This window comes from Ctenopharyngodon idella, chromosome 12 (genome assembly GCF_019924925.1).
Source record: "Ctenopharyngodon idella isolate HZGC_01 chromosome 12, HZGC01, whole genome shotgun sequence".
Classification (NCBI taxonomy): domain Eukaryota; kingdom Metazoa; phylum Chordata; class Actinopteri; order Cypriniformes; family Xenocyprididae; genus Ctenopharyngodon; species Ctenopharyngodon idella.
In genome coordinates this window covers 20,645,684-20,667,456 of record NC_067231.1, presented here as the reverse complement: position 1 = coordinate 20,667,456, position 21,773 = coordinate 20,645,684, and the positions used below count along the sequence as shown (strand labels likewise).

Genomic DNA, 21,773 nt, shown 5'->3' with positions numbered 1-21,773 from the left:
CTGCAGATATAGCACAACAATTCATCATATTGGAGTAATAACAATATCATGATTTATTAGTAGACAGAGTTTCTTTTGTCAGATAGACTTCCAGGAAGGCTATTAATCATTCTATCCCACAATGCTTTTCGCAAGAATTAGCTCCATTCTCTCTCCATTGTGCGGCACCTTTATTATATTCCAGATTCTCTGGAGAATCATTTTATCATTCCAACAAACCAACCTGTGTGTGTGTGTGCATGTGGGATACAGGATAGCAGAGCAGAGTCTCATGTAACTGGGTATTAAAATGTATTGGTGTGTCACATATTAATGCAAACACACTGCCCTCCTGCACACAATGAAACACACACAGCACATTGATTTGAAAGTAGCAGGACCTTAGAGAGCGCTCTTTGGCTACAGCGCTGTATACGGGTGGTGTATGTGTGTGGGCTGTAAGGCTCATTATCATAACATTACATCTCACGCAGAAAGACCTCTCTTTGAGGCCAATACCGTATGACCTCTATTTGCCGAGGTGAATTACGGTGCTTTATTGAAGCTGTGCTTGACTCAGATCGCACTGGACTCAGTTTAAAGGGTTGCTGGATGGAAATGCTTCAGTGTGAGAAATGGTTTATAACACAGAACCTTGAAGAGCTTCTTGCAAGTAATTGACTTTCAGCCCGTATTTCAGCTGGCCTCTTTCTCTCTTTCTTTATAGGCTCAGAAACTGAAAAGTAATGTTACTCTGGATGTTCTTTGTGTGGTAAGAACTGTACATTTCTACTCACCTAGGATTTTCCAATGAGTTAAAGGCTTTTCACACAAGATGCATTCTGTACATTTTTGTCTATGTGATCATGCACTAAGTGGATGTCGCTGACCAGTGCAAAGAGTGTGTGTGTTTTTGAGCACTGTTTATAATACATTTCAAGCTGTTTTTGAATGCAACACATCCCTTGTGTGAATAGACCTTTTGATTCTATTCCATAGAGGTATGCCATTATATGACAGCCCGTTTCCATGTCAGAATAAAGAATAAAACAGGTAATTATGAGGTAAAGTTGAAAAAAAAAAAAAAAGTTTACATTGTAAGATATGTAGTCACAATTATGAGAAATAGAATTAGTATTACAAGATATGAAGTTGCAATTATGAGACAATTTTATGTTGATTTTATATCTTTTAATTGTGAATGTATTTTTCGCAACTGCGACTTCGTACATACTGCTACATGCAGTCGCAATAGTCGCAAATAAAGTCCCAATTGTGAGATATAAAACCATAATTATTAGACAAACTCTCAATTGTGAGATATAAAGTTGCAATTAAAAGAAATAAAGTCATAATTATGAGAAAAGGTCACAAATCTCTTTTTATTTTTTACTCTGAAGTGGAAATGTACAGAGCCCCTAAAGGGACATGGTGGTGGAAAAAAAATGGGATGGGAGGAAAAAATATTTTTCAAAGCTTTTGCGCTCTCTCCCCCGAGAAACTTTGAGTTCCTTTCGCAAAGATTTTTGCGTTCCTTCGCAAAACTTTTGCATTCTCTCACAAAACCTGTTCAGACAAAAACTTTGTTTAATTTCCCTCTAGCAGGAGGGAACAGCTCCATATGTTAACAATGGAGTGGTTCATAGAGTTTTATTTTGAACTTGGACTTAAGTATAAAGAAATATGTTCAGTGCTTAGTTAAAGGCACGGTTTTGACGTAAGTGAAGGTTTCAGGTTTTGCGAGAGAACACAAAAGTTTGCGAGCACACGCAAATATCTTTGCAAGAGAACACCAAAGTTTGTGAGAGAACGCAAATATCTTTGCGAGAGAGTGCAAAAATTTGCCACAGAACTCAAATATCTTTGCAAGAGAACGCAAAAGTTTGCAAGAGAATGCAAATATCTTTGCGAGAGATCGCAAAAATCTTTGTGAGGAAATGCAAAGTTTTGCGAGAGAACGCAGATTTTCTCAGGGGAACGCAAAAGGTTTGCGAGAGAATGCAAAAGCTTTGAAAAATATTTTTTTCCACCTATCCCAAATTTTTTTCCACCGCCATGTCCCTTTAGGGGCTCCATAGAAATGGGATTACATTCTATGGACACTACAAAAAACCTGCAAAGTTTTGCTTTAAGACTAATAATTAGACAAAAACAACTATAAGAACAAACAACCAGAAAATTGCATTGCCTCAACAAGAACAGAATGGCTAACAATATGAAAACATGACTTTCTCCACAGGATCCGCAGCTGAATGACCCCAGTAGCTTTAATGCAATCTCTCGGAGCTCAACTAGCGCTGTCTGCCTGATGGACTGGACTGTGCTCTTGCTGTCTCTGTTCTCAATTCTTGGGCATCTCACAGCCCTACAGACATTATAGCCGCTCACCGATCAGACCTGCTGGACTGCTGCTGCCGCCGCCTCTGTACCATACAAAAATGTTGTATTTTGAGTTTTTTTTTTCCGCAAGTGGTTCTGTGCGCAAGTGTGGTGTTTCGCTGTGATGAAACTATTCTTGGTCCACCTGCTTTTTTTCCCCTCACTTTTCGGAGATAACAGACAGACATGGACATACTGTATTTGCGCATCAGTGGAAGGTCATCTAGGATTACTTCTGTTGCGAGAACTTTCTGCAAACAGACGTCATCTGAACTCTTATATGTGGTGCGATATGCTGCAATTTTTTCTACCATCACAGCAAGATCTGGTTGAAAATACAAAGATGCATGGAGATGCTAGAACCACTTCTGACAATGAAAGATTGATGCAGCTTCTGCATACTAGGGAGCTGCAGATGATGATTTATTTTCTCTGAGCTGATGCCACAGGAAAGCCTGCAAACTCCAACTAATACGCAAACAGTGTCAAGCAGTGCACAGTATTTTTTGAAGGCTTATCAGCAAAACCTGCTGCTCCTGTCCCTTATTAGGGCCTACAAACTCAATTCTCCCTCAAAGTGGCAGTGACTTTTTGCAGTGCTTCAGCTTAGATGATACGGTATGGGAAACGAACATCAGGATAGACACGCCACTTTATCACATCAAAACACAGGTTTTTTTTTTTTTTTTTTTTTTGAGTTTCTGGACTTAAATTTGTAAATGTCACATCTATTTTAGCTCCCTTCCTCTCCAATGAAACATGCTGTGAGGATGAAAGCTTAGCACCGATTTGCTTATTTTGGGAACTTTCGGGATTTGCCATTATCTTGGATATTTATGTGTAAATACAATCTTTGTTTACAATTACCATATTATGCTTCTCAAAGTTTATTTCTAATCTAGCAAACATTTTCAGCTATTGTATCACCTCTGTTGTGTGAAATATGACTTAATTTTTAGTGATGAAATTCAGAAGTAACTACGAGGGTTGATACCACAGTCAAGTATATGTCAAATGTGCTGTATGTACATTCAGTGAGAACGGATTCTTTTGCTCATCTAAAAGAAATGCTCTCCAAGTATCATTTCTGCATTGTTGTTGTACTGGTTAGCTGTAAAAAGAATATATATAAACGTATATAGATCAGGGCTGTAAGACATGCAAGAGCAAAGAGAAACTTACATTAAACAAACTAAAGAAGGCCTTTTAACTCTTGTCTTATTTTTATTAAGTTAGGTGAGAACAGGTTTTCAATAGTGTAAATATGGTTTAAAATGAACCATGGTTTACACACACACGACAATTGTTTAAAGGAACACTCCATTTTTTTTGAAAATAGGCTCATTTTCCAACTCCCCTAGAGTTAAACAGTTGAGTTTTACCATTTTTGAATCCATTCAGCCGATCTCCGGGTCTGGCGGTACCACTTTTAGCATAGCTTAGCATAGTTCATTGAATCTGATTAGACGGTTAGCATCTCGTTAAAAAATGAGCAAAGAGTTTCGATATTTTTCCTATTTAAAACTTGACTCTTCTGTGGTTACATCGTGTACTAAGACCGACGGAAAATTAAAAGTTGCGATTTTCTAGGCCGATATGACTAGGAACTATACTCTCATTCCAGCGTAATAATCAAGGAACTTTGCTGTCGTACCATGGCTGCAGCAGGCGCAATGATATTACGAGCGCCTGTGATGTAACTACAGAAGAATCAAGTTTTAAATAGGAAAAATATTGAAACTCTTTGCTCATTTTTTAACGAGATGCTAATGGTCTAATCAGCTTCAATGAACTATGCTAAGCTATGCTAAAAGTGGTACCGCCAGACCCGGAGATCGGCTGAATGGATTCGAAAACTGTAAAACTCAACTGTTTAACTCTAGGGGAGTTGGAAAATCAGCCTATTTTCAAAAAAAGTGGAGTGTTCCTTTAAAAGTTTTAAAGAAATTAATACTTTTATTCAGCAAGGGTACATTAAATTGATCAAAAGTGACAGTAAAATCATATATGATGTTACAAAAGATTTCATATTAATGCTGTTCCTTAACTTTCTATGTATTAAAATATCCTGGAAAAAATGGCACAGAAATATTAAGCAGCACAACTGTGTTCAACATTAATGATGAGAAATGTTTTTTTTGTTTTTTTTTGAGCATCAAATCAGCATATTAGAATGATTTCTGAAGGATCATGTGGCACTGAAATTCAGCTTTGCCATCACAGGAATAAATAATATTTTAAAATATATGACAATAGAAAATGATATTTCTAATTTTAATAATATTTCACTTTTTTTAATCAAATAAATGCAGCCTTGGTGAGCATAAGAGACTTCATCAACACTGAAGTGCACATCAGACAGTTCTCTGGCAGACTGGGCCATTAAGTACTAAGCAAGACATGCTGCCAGCGTCAGTAAATGTGTAGACTATAATCGAAACACTCTTGGATTCTCATTACCAAAATAGAACATAAACTGAATGTCTACGTCTCCTATGGATTAGCCCGATTCACTGCCAGTATGTCTTTCACAGGCCAGAATAGTCATATGTTTTACACTTTGCAACATTAAACTTGACACTTGAACAGAAAGCCATAAAAAGCTCTCATGGTTTAGTGAAGTGCTGTCAGTTTGACTGATGACTCAAGTCACTAACCAGCTTAGCAAAAATTGTCAAAAAGCTGCAACACAGGTTAGTGGTATCAGCGTACAATTTTCTAGTTTATATATGTTAACATTAGTTAATGCATTAACTATAAGAAGTAACGCTTTTACATGAACAATCCTTTTGCAGCATTTATTAATTTAATTCTATATATACTAACACATTTTGTTCAATTCAAGTTGTATACTGTAAGTTAACAAATTAAAGTGCCCATATTGTGCTTTTTCAGATATTAGCTTCAGTGTAAGTGTGTAATATATACTGTTTGTGAATGCAAAAGTTCTGAATTTTCAAAGATTCAAATGGAGTTATTGTCTCCCAAATGAAAGAACCAATTACGAAACAAGTAATTCGTCAGTAATTCCAGTCTTACTTCTAGCACAAATCTACGTACATTTGTAACAAATTTGCATAATGCCAGCCAGTGGTCTTCATTGGCTGCCCATGAATGTCTATTTTGACCCACCCTCAAACACCTCAGTTGTAGCTGAGGCCTGGAAGTCTTTGGTTTGTGTTGGTGACATGTTGAGAAGACGCTGTTTTTTGTGCTGTGAAAACAAATCTACTTTACATGTTCTTCCAATGGATGAGGACTCGGGCTCTAATTGATACAGTAAAACCAACGCCATCAATACTCATCACTGTATATAGAAGTGCTGAGGAAATTTAGATATGGTAATGGACGTTTCGTTTCTGATGCACGCTGTTAGATATAGACCAATCACAACAGACTGGGCCATCTGACCAATCAAAGCAGAGTATGCTCTCAGAAAGGAGGGGTTTGGAACAACTGAATCCTTTATCAAAACACTGAAAAAAGAAGAGATGCTGCTGAGTATATTATGAGAAAATCAAAGTGTTTTTGACCTTGCATGTAAACTTATTATAGGAGACCTCCAAAACAAAGTTAGGTAATGGGCACTTCAATTTATTAGGAACAAACACAATTTGACAATGAGGTTACATTTTATTTTGATAGTCCACTTTAGACATTCATTCTACAAAGTAACTTTGCAGCTACGTCAACTAACTTTCATTAATTTGCAACTACATGTCAACTAACTCTAATTAGAGTATTAGTAGACTAGAATTAGTAGAATAAGTTGACGTACTTGAAAAGTTACTTATATAGTCAGTAGAATATCTGTTGGGTGGCCATCAAAATAAAGTTTTAGCAGATATTAAACAGATAGTCTACAAATACTCTAATGACTGGTAGTTGACATAAAACTGCAAAGTTACTTATAGTCAGTAGAATCTCTAATGTGAAATAAAGCGTTACCGACAATGAACAGCAGTAGAAATTAGGGTAACACTTTCTATGAAGACCATGCTTATAATGAATTATAGTCCAATTTATACTTATTTATAAGTAAGTATTAATATTCTATAAATATGTTTATAAAGACTCATTAAGACCTATACTGCATTATAAGAACAGTTATAGTTACATTTATATTATTTTCATAATTACTTATAAGTAATTATGCATTTGCTTTTTCAATGTTCATGTTCATAATCCATTATACACTGATTTATAAATGATCAAATATAACAGTTCTAGAGACACTTGTTTGCTGTACCAATTAGTTATTAATAATTATGTCTTTAACAGCTAATGTTTGCATTAAAGGTCATGAATGGTAATTTAGATTTTTTAAAATCTACTGTACAGTATATCTCCTCAGTCATATGGTATTGCTTATAGCAGTTTGGAATTATACTTTAAAAAAATATATTGTTGCCGTGTTTTGCTAGTATGTAACATTAAAAAAGCTGTTTTCAGCTGTTTGTATTGTATTGTTTTTTTTTTTCATTATTTTATTACAGAAATTATTGTTCATTAGTTACACTTACAAGTAAACAACTTAAAATGTATAATGAGCACATCTTCATGATTTCTTAACATTTGCTTTAAAGAAAATTTCATCCTGTTGTCACTTTACTTAAAGCCATCAATGATGCATTTATAGAGGTCAGTAACTGTATTATTACTCATAATAAGTATTTATAAGAACATAACACAGTTATTAATAACAATATATTTAATTATTTGACAGAAATAAATTGAATTACTAAAAAGTCATTGTAACTATAACATAACATTATAGCAATGCAGGTTGCATCTTTATAAATACATTCATGGAACCATACGACTCACTTATTAATACTTATAAATCACTATATAATGGATTATGAACATGCGCATTAAAAAAGAAAATGCATGACTTATAAGTAATTATAAAAATAATATAAATGTAACTATAACTGTTCTCATAATGCAGTATAGGTCTTAATGAATGTTTATAAATATGTTTATAAAATAGTAATACTTACTTATAAATAAGTATAAATGGAGCTATAATTCATTATAAGGATAGTCTTCATAAAAAGGGTTACCGAAATTAGAATTAAGCTAATAAATAGTCATATTTTAGTTTAGTTTCCAATTCTCACTATTAACTAACTATTATCTATGATTTTTGCCTCAATAAACTCCTGCTGCTTATTAATAGTTAATAAGGTAGTTGTTAAAGGATTAGTTCACTTTCAAATGAAAATTACGCACCCTCAAGCCATCCTAGGTGTATATGACTTTCTTTTTTCTGATGAACACAATCATGGAAATATTAATAAATATCTTGACGCATCCGAGCTGAGCGTTACCAAACGAGTATGAGCTGAAGAAAGTGCCTCATCCATCCATCATAAAGTCCTTCAGGTGTTTTTTCATGCGTCTTGCACTGAGGAGAGGCTTCCGCCGGGCCACTCTGCCATAAAGCCCCGACTGGTGGAGGGCTGCAGTGATGGTTGACTTTCTACAACTTTCTCCCATCTCCCAACTGCATCTATGGAGCTCAGCCACAGTGATCTTTGGGTTCTTCTTTACCTCTCTCACCAAGGCTCTTCTCCCCCGATAGCTCAGTTTGGCCGGACGGCCAGCTCTAGGAAGGGTTCTGGTCGTCCCAAACGTCTTCCATTTAAGGATTATGGAAGCCACTGTGCTCTTAGGAACCTTAAGTGCAGCAGAATTGTTTTTGTAACCATGGCCAGATCTGTGCCTTGCCACAATTCTGTCTCTGAGCTCTTCAGGCAGTTCCTCTGACCTCATGATTCTCATTTGCTCTGACATGCACTGTGAGCTGTGAGGTCTTATATAGACAGGTGTGTGGCTTTCCTAATCAAGTCCAATCATTATAATCAAACACAGCTGGACTCAAATGAAGGTGTAGAACCATCTCAAGGATGATCAGAAGAAATGGACAGCACCTGAGTTAAATATATGAGTGTCACAGCAAAGGGTCTGAATACTTAGGACCATGTGATATTTCAGTTTTTCTTTTTTAATAAATCTGCAAAAATGTCAACAATTCTGTGTTTTTCTGTCAATATGGGGTGCTGTGTGTACATTAATGAGGAAAAAAAATGAACTTAAATGATTTTAGCAAATGGCTGCAATATAACAAAGAGTGAAAAATTTAAGGGGGTCTGAATACTTTCCGTACCCACTGTAGCTTCCGCCAGACCACCTTCCGTATTCTACTTACGAAGAAAGTGTTAAACTCTAGCAGTTCAAAAAGCTTACGCTACGTCCTATGCCTTCCCTATTCAACTTAACGGAAAAAGTGTAACTGACACGATGCCAGTTTACACTTTCTTTGTAACTTGAATACGGAAGGCGGTCTGGCGGAAGCTAGATATTTTACTTCATAATATTTTTTTTTTTTTTTTTTTACCCAAATGCATCGTTTCACTTCAGAAGGCCTTTATTAACCTCCCGGAGCCGTGTGGAATATGTTTATGATGGATGGATGTGGATGGAGACACTTTCTTCAGCTCATACTCATTTGGTAACACTTACTGCCATTATAAAGCTCGGATGCGTCAGGATATTTATTAATATATCTCCGACTGTGTTCATCAGAAAGAAGAAAGTCATATACACCTAGGATGGCTTGAGGGTGAGTAAAGCTTGGGTTAATTTTCATTTAAAAGTGAACTAATCCTTTAAGTTTAGGTCTTGGGTAGGATTAAGGGATGTAGAATATGGTCATGAGAATAAGGCATTAATATGTGCTTTATAAGTACTAATAAGCAGCCAATATCCTAGTAATATGTGTGCTAATACTGTAAGCAACTAGTTAATAGTGAGAATTGGACCCTAAACTAAAGTGTTACCATAAATACTGTCCAAATTTTCATTGTTGGATCATGATACCTAATATATTAACTAATAGAAGAGGTGTAGAAGCCAGTGCGGTTACCTGGCTGTCATCATACCTGCTTTAGGTTCGACTGTTACCTCAGTTTGACTGTTCTTGGCCATCTTATCAGGCTGGATTAACTTTCACTCCTAGCAGGCAGGATTAAGCGATAATGGGGACATGATTGTCAGTCGGATCACATCTGTCCACTCTCCCCAGGACAATAACACACAAGGACGCAACCCAGTTCATCTAGCACTCACTCAACATGCTGTACCTGGACGTGGTGTTTCTTAACACCAGACACCGCTTCAGACATGATGATTGAACATGTGTCCAAAAGATTGGCTGAGGATTTATTAGCGGTGTCACGTTGGAAAAAAATGAATGTATAAGAAATTTGCATGGTAGGAAACAAGGAACGCTCAGAGGCGAGATTTAATAATCGCTCAAGCGGCGCGTCAATGGCTGTGAAGTCTGTTCGAAAGAAAGGGATCACAGTGTGCCATTGTAATTGCGGAGCATCACAGATTTGCATCAAGCACAATATGAGCTGTGAAGCAGGAATGAAAAGCAAATAACACGGTATCAAATAAATGAATTTTATGAGCTGGGTGTCTAGACTGTTTCAGATAATTTTGGAAAAAGAAAGCCAGGCTGATTAAAAAAATATCTTAGAATACGTCCTTTGTACACAGCAAGCACAGCCACACACTAACCTCAGTGAAAGAGTAAAATAATTGTGTTCCTCAAATAAAAGAGAGCCACAGAAGATACTGAACAATGTAATCAGTGTGTACTGTCTGCTGTCAATGAGGAACTTGTATCTAATTACCTCACCCTTGACCTTGGGGCCTGGCAACGTTGCTCTTTTTTTTTCTTTTCTGGGAACATCATTTCAAAAATCTTTTGCCATTGCACAAAAGTGCCACTTCTAAACTTATGACTGGACTTTTATTTTATTTGTGGTAAATGTCAGGGTTTCAGGGGCTGTTTGTTATTGATTTCCTTCAAAGCTACAGAAGGTCACAGGTAATATAGTGGGTTAGTGATTTGACTCATTGATAACATCAAAAAGATGTGAGACCTTCACACTACAACTAGAATAGTTTGAAGAGTGAATTCACTAAACAGTTTCAACACATAAACCTGCATCTTATTCAGTAAACATCCACAATCCAACTCATATAGGTTATATGATATGATTGTTTTTTATTTATTTATTGGTATTGACCGATATTGGATATTTAATTGTGCATGCTCATCTACTTTATTTTGTGCTTTTTAGATTACCTCAGATTACTATAACCCAATGCTCACTTAAAAGTTAATCGGTAACACTTTAAAATAAGGTCCCATTACTTAACATTAGTTAAAGGCACACTATGTAAATCTTCGCCACTAGAGGTCGCTTATTCAAAACAAAGGCGTAGCTTGATGACGCCTTGATTTCACGGAATGATGGGAGGTGTTGTCTTCACGTCTAAAGCCGGTGGAAAAGAATCGGGACAGGACTCGGGCCGAAATCATGTTCATGGATGAGATTATTAACGTTACTGTAGTATGAAGCAGAGCAGAAATGAGGCCGCTGGAGTGATTGCTAATGAGAGACAAACGCGACACACTTCTCGAGAGCAGCGGAACTTTTATTATGCCGCAGTCGCTTCTTCCGGTCAAGTGTATGTAGGGTAAAGCAGCGTTTAGTTTTCTGTCTATGAATGAAACGGTTGCTCATCTGTCTAATAAAACACATAATATATTATGGTGTTTCCATGGTTTCTACAAAATAAAAACGGAAATCGAGGGTAACGCGGGTATGATGTCATTGATAGGCGACGCACAGACGCGCTCCGTGTCCTGGTTAAAATTGCTTATTTCTCTGGATTTAAACATTCTTGGAAACATTTGGGATAATGTAAGTACACAAGTCAACAAAATATATAACAGTGTTCTAGTGGTTTTTGGATATTTTAATCCAAAATATCTTACATATTATGCCTTTAATGCATTAAGATTAACAATAAGCAATACATTTGTAACATTATTTGTTAATAGGTAACTGTTTATTGTTAGTTCATGTTAGCTCAGCTCCATTACATAATATCAACAGATGCAACTTTTGATTTTAATAATGTATTAGTAAATGCTGAAATTAACATTAAATAAGATTACCAAATACTTTACAAGTTTAGTTAACATTAACTAATGTAGTTAACTAATGTTAACAAATGGAACCTTATTGTAAAGTGTTACCAGATAATCTTTAAAAACACAAATCATTTAATAACACTGTTAAATGTAATCTTTAGCAAATATCAAAATGAATGTCCATTTTTACTGTACAGTACATTATAATGCTGTGATGCCTAAATTCACTTGTAGCATTTAAAACAACTGATTGTAGTTTTTTTGTTTTTAATTTTAAACAAAATAATTAGTTTAATTTATGTAGTCAAAAACAATGATAAATATGTATTGGCTTATTGATATTGGACACAATTTTAATATGGGTGTTTCCTTTTTATTTAAATTATTATTTACATTCTTGACAAAAGCTACTGTATCAAGATTGAAAATTATATTTTGTGTGATTACATTTATATTTATTTGAATGTTGATTAATGTTAATTTTCCCTTACCAGACAGACAGACAGAGATATAGATAGATAGATAGATAGATAGACGGACGGACGGACGGACAGATAGATAGACGGACGGACAGATAGACAGAGAGATAGATAGATAGATAGATAGATAGATAGATAGATAGATAGATAGATAGATAGATAGATAGATAGATAGACGGACGGACGGACGGACGGACGGACAGATAGATGGCAATCTCTTGTTTTTAATGGATTTTATGCTGTTTCCTAAGATGTATGTGCTTGTCACTTTTAATCTCTGAACTTTGACCTCTAGAATGAGAATTATAGTCCAATGTCTGAGGTTACTGTGTTCCACACTCAAAAGTGGTCAAAAGTCAAAAGTTTCATATGTGAGGGTGGAAAGGTGAAAGGAAAGACCTATGCCCAGCACGCACTCAACATGCTGTACATGACGATTATTCATGGGCCATTTCATAGCTTGAAAGCAAAGTGAAGACGGAAGTGGGCAGAGAGACACAGAGATGGGACAGGGACATGACTCATAGGACAGCTGAGGGGAAGCCAAAGATAGGAGGCTCTTTGTTATTACCAAAGGCAATTAGGCATAATGTCTGGTTTCTGCACAGTCTTCAGTGCCATCTTTCTTTTAAGGGGTCTTGAATACAGAAAGACAAGCATCAGCTTTGTGACCAGATGAGCTCTGTCTGTGTAATTTGCAATCAAGCAGAAAAAAATTACCCAACATCAGAAAGGAAATAATGCCATAGGGTGACAATTCAGAGGGAGTATTCATGTCTTCTGCAGGGTCAGCAGGATTTGAGACATACAATTTCATAAAGGGTTTGCGTCTGCTGATTATTTCAAAAGTTCAAATAAAAAAGCCTTAAAACTAGCCACAGGAAAACAAAGTGGAACAAAAGACTGCAAAGAGCAAAGCACATATGCCATCCTGTTCAGAAGAAAGATGGTTTCCCCGAGAGAGAGAGAAAAAAAAATTCAAGGAAAACAGATTATCCACATGTCTTCATATTTGACCACAAGCATATTTCACTTCTGAGGAAACTATGGGTGAGTATCAATCAGCTTCCTAGTTCAGCAGTCAGGGTACTGATTAGGAAGTCGGCCATTTTAAGGACTGTGACTGTCTCAAAATCCTTCAAGTGCACTGAAATGTTCGCTCCCTAAAATGTCCCACAATGTACTGTGAAAACCAGGGAGCATCAATGCTCACTATGTTCCCTTAATAAAAGTTCTGAAATGTGAAACCACACCTAATGACGCAATAGATGTTTTGAAAAACAAACAAGCTGTTATTTAATTATATTTCAGCATAAATGAACATCGCTAGACAAGTACTGAACATAATCTAGCTAACATTTGATACTTTACTTTAAATAACATAGAACATCAGAAAAAAATCAGTTCTGCTGTTTATAAATACCAGTAGTGATGTTGTACAATGATGTTGTCATGTCACCATCAGTGTCCCAATGTGTAGTGAGCCAAGGTCCGTACTGCCAGGGATCTGATTGAGACACACACTATGAGACTAAAGAGAAAAATTAAATTTCATATGGAAACTACACAGTTGTAAACCTAGAACAGATATTAAGGCTTATACTATGGGTTCAATGCAACTAAAATTAACACTTGTTACTCTTAAACAAGTAACATGTAATGCACTCTAATGAAGTCTATTGGGTAAGACATTTCAGTTATTCCATTATGTAAATCTAAATCTTCCTTTTAGCAATGGGGCTACTAATCTAGGTGATGACCACATGACTATACATTACCAATGTAATTACTGTGGGATTTATTTTTATTTAACTTTTACAAGTCAGAATCTAGTAATTATGGTAATTCTGACATGGCGTGAACCCACTTTATTTCCACTCAGAGGACCCACAAATTAGTGCAGTGAATAGAGTAGTGCAGAGATGCCATATTTTTGTAGGCCAAAACCCAGAAACGAGATAGCATTTTAGTACTTCGGGTTCAACTGTCTCAAAGTCAGTGGGTTGTTTGTTAAATGCCTGAAATAAGGTCTGTTGTTAACACAAGCTCAATATATATCCACATTTTATTCATAAAATACATCAGTATCAACATTTAGCTTTTTACTTTTGCTGATTGTATTTAGGCTTCAAAATTCATAAAAGTTGTGTTCATTTGAAAAGATTATAATGATGGACAAAAACTGGTTCCCTCGACAAAAACCCAGCAGGATTTTTCCACTGGCTTTTGGATTATTGCAGAAAATAGTGACCAACAAAAGTTTATGATTCGTACACATTTGTTTATCATTTATGAATTTTGAAGCCTATACAATCGGCAGAACTAAGCTAAACGTAGGCTATAAACGAACTATGCCATAGTCGCAAGACTGTCGTCACCCTCATTATGCTTCTGATAACTGTTTTCATCTTTATTTAAAAAAACATTTAGAGTTATAACAGTTTGCAAAAGCGTGATTATAAACACAATGAGGCTGTGAATACGATGAGTTTTCCTGTTCGTCATGATAGCGGTTAAAGGGTTAGTTCACCCAAAAATGAAAATTCTGTCATTTATTAACTTTACTCACCCTCATGCCGTTTTACACCCGTAAGACCTTCGTTAATCTTCGGAACGCAAATTGAGATATTTTTGTTTACTCCGTGAGGCCTACATAGGGAGCAATGACATTTGCGCCAAAAAAAAAAAAAAAAAAAAACAGGAACCACGATTCGACACGCTGATTCATAACGCTCCGAATCTTCCTGAAGCAGTGTTTTGAAATCGGCCATCACTAAATAAGTCGTTATTTTGTTTTTGTTTTTTGGCACACCAAAAATATTCTCGTCGCTTTATAATATTAATATTGAACCACTGTACTCACATGAACTGATTTAAATATGTTTATAGTACCTTTATGGATCTTGAGAGAGGAAATGTCATTGCTCCCTATGTAGGCCTCACGGAGCCATCGGATTTAAACAAAAAATATCTTAATTTGTGTTCCGAAGATCAACGAAGGTCTCACGGGTGTAAAACGGCCCTCGTGAGTAATTAATGACAGAATTTTCACTTTTGGGTGAACTAACCCTTTAATGTCCCAGACAACCTTTGTAGTTCCATTTAGCCACTTGTTAGCAACCCCCTTTTTCAAGACAAGTAAAACATTAAAATAAAAGAGGGTATTACTGATGTATTTAATGTCAAAGAATAAAACGTGAAAATATATTGAGCTTTTGTTATCCACATACCTTTAAAAAAAAAAAAAAAAAAAAAAAAAAAAACCCATTGACTTCAGGACAAAGTGCTAAAATGCTAACTCGTTCATGGAGAAAAATAAAACTGTTCCTTCTAACATAAAGTGTCCCAAAGAAGCATGCGCCAATGTGAGTAAAAAAAACAATCTCCTCCTTGCAGATCTTGGTGTTACAGGCGTCATAAGGATGAATGATTTATCCATAACCATCGCTCATTCTCTCTCTCACCTCCTGTATTACCAACAGGCCGCACTCTCATTAATATCTCTTAATGTTGGTGCCAGACACCTTGATTTACACTGGGCATTTCCTGCCAACTAAAAGCAATAAAGGCACGAGGCATCTCTCACAGCACTCATCCTCTGACACACCCAGAGATATACGACCGCACCGGATACACACTCCGCGACTCCCCCACACATTGACTTATACGACTGATATTGACAGATTCATCCATACGGAAATGGCACGTCTCAAACACTCATTAGAGGAGGGGATCAGGTGAAAACCAGACAGAGGGAGGAGGAAAATGAATCGTTAGGTGATTTTACATTTCTTTTAACCGTCCCCATACTGTCATCACATTGACATTGATTGCAGCCAATCACAAATTCAAATGTTATCATGAGTTCAAACAGCGCTGACCAGAGATTATTGCGTAGGCTCGGTATTGAATTGGTTTCCAGAAGACAGTGAGGAACTCTTTGACATGAAAAATGCAAAAACAAGCCGGGCTTATCCATCACTGCCTTTGATACATGGCATGATGTTACGGCTGTCTCCCGTCAGCAGGCTGGAAAAACACACATACACACGCAGATCTGCAGTGAGTTATCCATACGTCTCTCCTGAGTGTCTTTATGGGCATTAGTCAGCTGTGACAGCTCATTCCGTCTATGTCAGGCTGTGCACCTACCTGAGCAGACTGACTGACTAGCCCGGTCTGGTGACTGTCACAGTGAGGTGAACGGAAAAAAAGGGGTTTATAAAACAGTACAACCTTCAGGGATCTATAATATTCATTGCACATCATGCATCAAGCCTAATTTGGGTTGAAGATGTAATATTATAAAATCATTACAGCTCTAAAATCTAATTGGATGAACCACATTTCAGGCCATTGCAATATAAAGCAATAAGGGGTTGTGCTTTATCTTTAGAGTCTTTGGTTTTACCACAGCGGAAATTTGGGGACTAACACTTTGGTGGTGGCAAAAGCACAATGATAAAAGACACCAATGTTCAACGGTTGAATTTATTAATAAAAATTATATATATATATATATATATATATATATATATATATATTTCCAAGAAATATTAGCCTAACTGTACATTGTTTATGGTTGCACATAGCCAGTCCAGATTTTAAAACTTGAGCTATTCTTTTCATATTTAAGCTATAAGGCAAGAGTGGCTGTGCTATACATTGTTATTTTTGTATTATACTAGTCATTCTATCTTTAGTTTAAGTTTTAGTCATTTTTTATTATAGTTATATATATATACAGCTTCATTTATTTTGATTTCAGTTTTAATTTTAGTATTTCAACAAACATTTATATTAGTTGGTAAGGCAAATATTCTAAATTTTTTTTATCTAATATTTATATTTTTATTTCAGCTTTATTTTAATTACTTACATTTTTTTTTCAAGTTTTAGGTAACGTTAACAACACTGGAGCTATATTGCGAATATATACAACATATGCAATATTACTTTTATAAAAGAGTAGAACATCTCTCTTTAATATATAAATATTAAAATATTTTTGTAATCAAAATGTTATATTAATAAGCAAACAGGTGGCGTCTTTGCTTTAAAATAAATCGTCCCAAAAATAACAGAACGTTGCGATGCAAAATAATAATAAAAAAAAATATATATATATATATATTTGGTTCATACAAGTAGCTGTTACTATATCGTGGATCTCAGCAAAGCTGTAATTTAATTTTGATTTTTGATATTGATGCGACAAGCTCTTCTCTCTTTGATCATCATGTTGCTCGGCAATGACAAATAACATACAGTTAGTCTAATAAACTACTTGGTGGATGAATTGTATCAATTGAACATTGGTGACATTAACATATTACTGTTACTGCCACTGTATAAAAGCAAAAGCACTCTAAACTGTAGGTTTTAGGCAATCTACTTCACATCGTTGCCTAACACCCCTTGACTGTGGTACAATAATGGGCCACTAAAACCATATTACAGAACAGAGATATTTGCTTTCATGTCAGGGATAACAGGCTCAAATCAGATCAGCCTCTGAAAAACAGTTGGCTTCTTTTCAGTGTAGGTATGAACCATTCATACGCATGTTTTCTTGCCTCAGCAGTTCTGAGAGTAATAGGGTCTTCTCTGAAATGAAACAGAAGTAAAATGGTTCTTCAAATGCATTACATTGTCTTGGTGATGCCTTGCTATGCAGAAAGGAAAATGATTAATTCAAGTGTTTTGGAGGATATAATATTATATTATTACATTATATCTACACATATTATCACTTATTTTACTGATTAAGCCAATAGATAGACTAACTACTTATACACCTGAAGGACATGCAGTAAAGAATATATTATAAATGTATCCATTTTTGGTGCCGACAGCCACTTTAACATTGGAGTATTTGCTAATACCAATGAGACCTGGCGAGAGCCACCAAATGATTGATTTTGTGAAAGCTGTGAAACAAGCTCTTCATATTCATAGGCTCTGGAATGATCCATGGACTTCTGAATATTCAAGTGTTTTATTTTTCCATTCATCTTTAAAATACAATGAAGATTAATGATATGCACTGAGGGATGAATGAATCTGTTTTTTCTCAGTTACAGTGAGATGATTCCTGTGTAATCAGTCTGTAAAATTTCTGCGTGACAATCTCTTACACACTTCAAAATAAAAAATAGCTCTGAAACTAAATTGCTAACACATCATGACCTGAAAAGTAAGTTCAAAAATGCCCAGAATAATCTAGATGAGCAGCTTCAGTTTACCTAAAAACAGAGACACTATTACGAATTGAGTTAGTTACATGTGTGACCTAAGAATTAAATCACAGAGGTATTACACAGGAATCAGTTAGTTACAAAAACAATTCAATATTTCTTTTTTCCACAAACATTGTAAAAGACATGATTATTTCTCATCACCGTCATGTACAGAGGGTGGCCCTAAAATACCTATTGACATTTTAATATCCTTTATTAAAACCAGCAAAAAATTACAAACAAAAACATTGAAGTAGCTACATGAAGAGAAAAAGAGCGATTCACATTAGATTCACATGTTCAAGTCCATCTAAAGCAAACGAGTGATGAGTAGGAGGCTGTACACTTTTTGCTGTTGCCACAGACAGGAAAACACATCTCCCAGATGTCCTGTTTTACCCACGGAGGGCTCTGACTCGGTCCTAGTGGTGGGTTAAATTCGATTCAGAAGATCCAGCTGTATGGTGAATCCTGCTCTGAGAAAACCCATTGTTTGAAGACACAGTCCTTGAGTGTATGAACAGTCTAAATACACTCTCACGTGCTGGTCTCCTCAAAAATTTCTTCCTCTGTTGACATTCACAATATGTGAAACTTAAGTATACAAAAGTTCATTATAAAGAGATGAAGCGTTACTGCAAAGTTATGAGTCACTGCTCATTTAAACCTGTACCGTTGCGAAATGACAATAAAAATAAAGAAGATCAACTGCTTTTCTAGGGTTCCCTAGCATTTCCTTAATACTATACACCCGTTGCAATGCGGCCTAAATTCTCCAGGTTTGTCAGGTCAGCGAGGCTCGATTTCATCCCTCACCTAAAGACCGACTTCTCTCTGTGATTTACAACTGACCCTTGGTTTCACCCAAACCAGCTGGCTCCTCTACATTATGGTGCATTACACTGCAGCTAACGGTCAGCGATATTTCAAGACATAAAGACGCTCTTCGTGTGACACGTAACCCACAAAGTTTTCAAGCATAGTGTGAGTGGTCCATGCAAAGTCTTCACAAGAAGAGCGCAAGTATGAAATGTGCGAAACCTATCTATCTATCTATCTATCTAAAGACGGATTTGATCCATTCCTAATATGAGTTTACCAAGCATGAGGCTACCAGCAGCAGAACGTCATTAGCTTACACAACAGATAGCTTCCACACCATGGCAAACATTTCTATAGTCCATCTCTTAAATAAAATGTCAAAATAGCTAAAAATTGAGCAAAATGTAAGTCTAGTTGGCAAGCATACAAATAGGTGAGCTGTTCAACCCGTACACGAAACCGGCGACCGCCCCTAGACTACTAGAACACTGCTTCTGGCTTAGCAAGACACTCTGGTCCAAAATGTACAAACCATGCTAGAGGCACATCTGTGCTTGGTGTGAAGCTGATAGGAGACCATTAGAGAGGCCCTCAACATTCAGAAGACCGAAATGGCTGTGGGAAGTTGGATGAATGAAAAAGAAGCCTGTTGATTGGTACGGATGGAGTCGAACTAGTAAAGTGATGCTTAAGCTGGAGCAGGTGGTGATGGCAAGGTCATTTGAGACGGACGAGATCTATTTACGATGTTCAATTGCCATGGAGAGATAAAGTGTATGTGGAGTGGAAATAAGAGGTCACTCTGTCACCTAAATAATCCCCTCACATGGGGCCACTCTAGGCCGTCGTCTGCCTGAAGCAGCACAAGAGAGGAGGTCGCTCTGGTAAAGGACAGCCCGCCGAGGCCGCAGACGATTCAAACACAGGTGCCCTGGTGAGCGGGAGGCAGAGCTTTGCGGTTCTTCAAGCCTTGGCTTTTCTCTTTGAAGTCCATAGGCTTCTGCTGGGACGTGTCGATAAGAGCGCTGGCGATGGCTATACCTGCAGACAACACACAACAAAGCAAGCCGAGGGTCAGAGAGGAGAAGCACAGACTCACTGAGAGGATTCAAAAGCAAAAGTGGTTCATTTACATGTCAAAGCAGAGTTATTTAAAAAAGGAACAATGGTAACTTAAAGCTATCTCTTTCAAAAGAACAAATCTCAGCTCGTTCATTTTTAAAGACAGATTCCTGACTGTTCATGCATAAAGAAAAGTTTCCACTCAGAAGACTCAGAAGCTACTCCTTGTTCAATGTCAAGGTCATTTGTTTCAAGAAACATCCCTTTCTCCTATTCTATGGCCACTTTTCTCTTATTCTAGGATGGGGGTCTGAAGTGAACTCGACTCCCAGCACCCAACGTTTTGTGCCAGGATTCTGTCTTGGACTGCTGTGGTCAAAACCATGGCTGCAACCCCAAAGCCATTTTTCAAAGCAGCATCTCACAAATCATCCTACAAACACAACGGCCACTTCTGTGCTAGTCTGGCACTGCTCCCTCCCTGCTATTGAAGCAATACAATTATCGGAGGGGAACAATTCATTACTTCAGACAGGCCAGGGCAAAAGGAATTGAATTTAGCACATTGGTGAGAAGCCGGAGCTTCAAGCGTTCAGGCGAAGACGATTTACATCCAAGAACAACCTGAGCCTGAGACAGTTACACACTGCCCTACATCGATTTATTACCCATCACACCTGGCCTGCAGGGAGGAATGTGAAAACTACATGTCTGTCAACAGAACTGTCCATGGGATTGAAGAGCGCAGTGTACGCCTACTACTGTAGTGCTTTTAGAGCTGGTTATGCATGAACTTGCTACTTACCATTCAGGTAAGCATTTGCTAACTTTCAGAACTCAAAAATATCATCTACAATGAAAAATAAAGCATTTCACTGGCTTGTTCAAAAATGTTTATATTTCAGATGTTAAAAACCCAAACATTAAGAAATGATCACACTTACAGAACGTGTTTTTCCATTCCATAGCACTACCCAGGTGAAAAAAAGTACACTTCCATAATGTACTTAAAGTGCTCTATTTTTGCACACTAATTTTGTACTTAATATACTAAAAATTCTTCTTTAGATAATCTTAAGAACATCTAAGTGTACTCAACTGTGCTATTTTGAGACACCATGCATATGAACTAAATGTGCTTTTAACATACTATCTCTGTATTAAAAAACTATTTAGTTACCACTTGTAGTACACTTGAACCCATCTTTCATACACTAGTGGGTTCTAGTGTACTACAAGTGGTAACTAAATAAATTTTTTTAATATAGAGATAGTATGTTAAAAGCACATGATTATCTTAAGAAGTACTAGGAAGAATTTTTTGTATATTAAGAACAAAATTAGTGCGCAAAAATAGGGCACTTTAAGTACATTATAGAAGTGTACTTTTTTTTCCACCTGAGTAATTTTTTCCACCATGCTAGACGGATGTGTATGACCGTTGCGCTCACATCTTTATGCAACTATGTCAGTTTCAAAACAGCGGACCAATTAGAAGACCCTGGAGGCGGAGCAAGCATTGCGAGATTTTGTTAACAGTAGCAAATTGGCATGGCAACTGTTTTATTTGACGGCAACTAACTTTAGCTCTTGAACAAGCTGATGGTATTCCCCATATTGTCTGCCTTGGAGGATGGGGTGAATTCACTGAGCAGCGACAGAGGTTTTTTTTTTTTTTTTTTTTTTAAATCAAGGTCAAATGCCATAGCAATGTGATTATTTTCTTTTTTCCCCATGTCAAAAATAGTAGCTATCTATTTCTATTATTTCCGGTATTGCATCACTTCTCAAAAG

At 36.5% G+C, this 21,773-nt stretch overlaps 2 protein-coding genes across 2 annotated transcripts in view; one reads left to right on the top strand and one right to left on the bottom strand.

Moving 5' to 3' along the window:
* Window positions 1-3,560, top strand: part of gfra1b (gdnf family receptor alpha 1b) — a 32,926-nt gene extending 29,366 nt beyond the window's left edge. Inside the window, exons 8-9 of the mRNA XM_051915530.1 lie at window positions 707-751; window positions 2,219-3,560. Of these exons, the coding sequence (XP_051771490.1) occupies window positions 707-751; window positions 2,219-2,359 (186 nt within the window). The 3' untranslated portion in view covers window positions 2,360-3,560. The remainder of the gene's footprint in view (window positions 1-706; window positions 752-2,218) is intronic.
* A 14,275-nt stretch (window positions 3,561-17,835) lies between these two features.
* The window catches only part of atrnl1b (attractin-like 1b), a 102,838-nt gene continuing 98,900 nt past the window's right edge, over window positions 17,836-21,773 (bottom strand). The window contains exon 29 of the mRNA XM_051913558.1: window positions 17,836-19,958. Within this exon, the coding sequence (XP_051769518.1) occupies window positions 19,834-19,958 (125 nt within the window). The 3' untranslated portion in view covers window positions 17,836-19,833. The remainder of the gene's footprint in view (window positions 19,959-21,773) is intronic.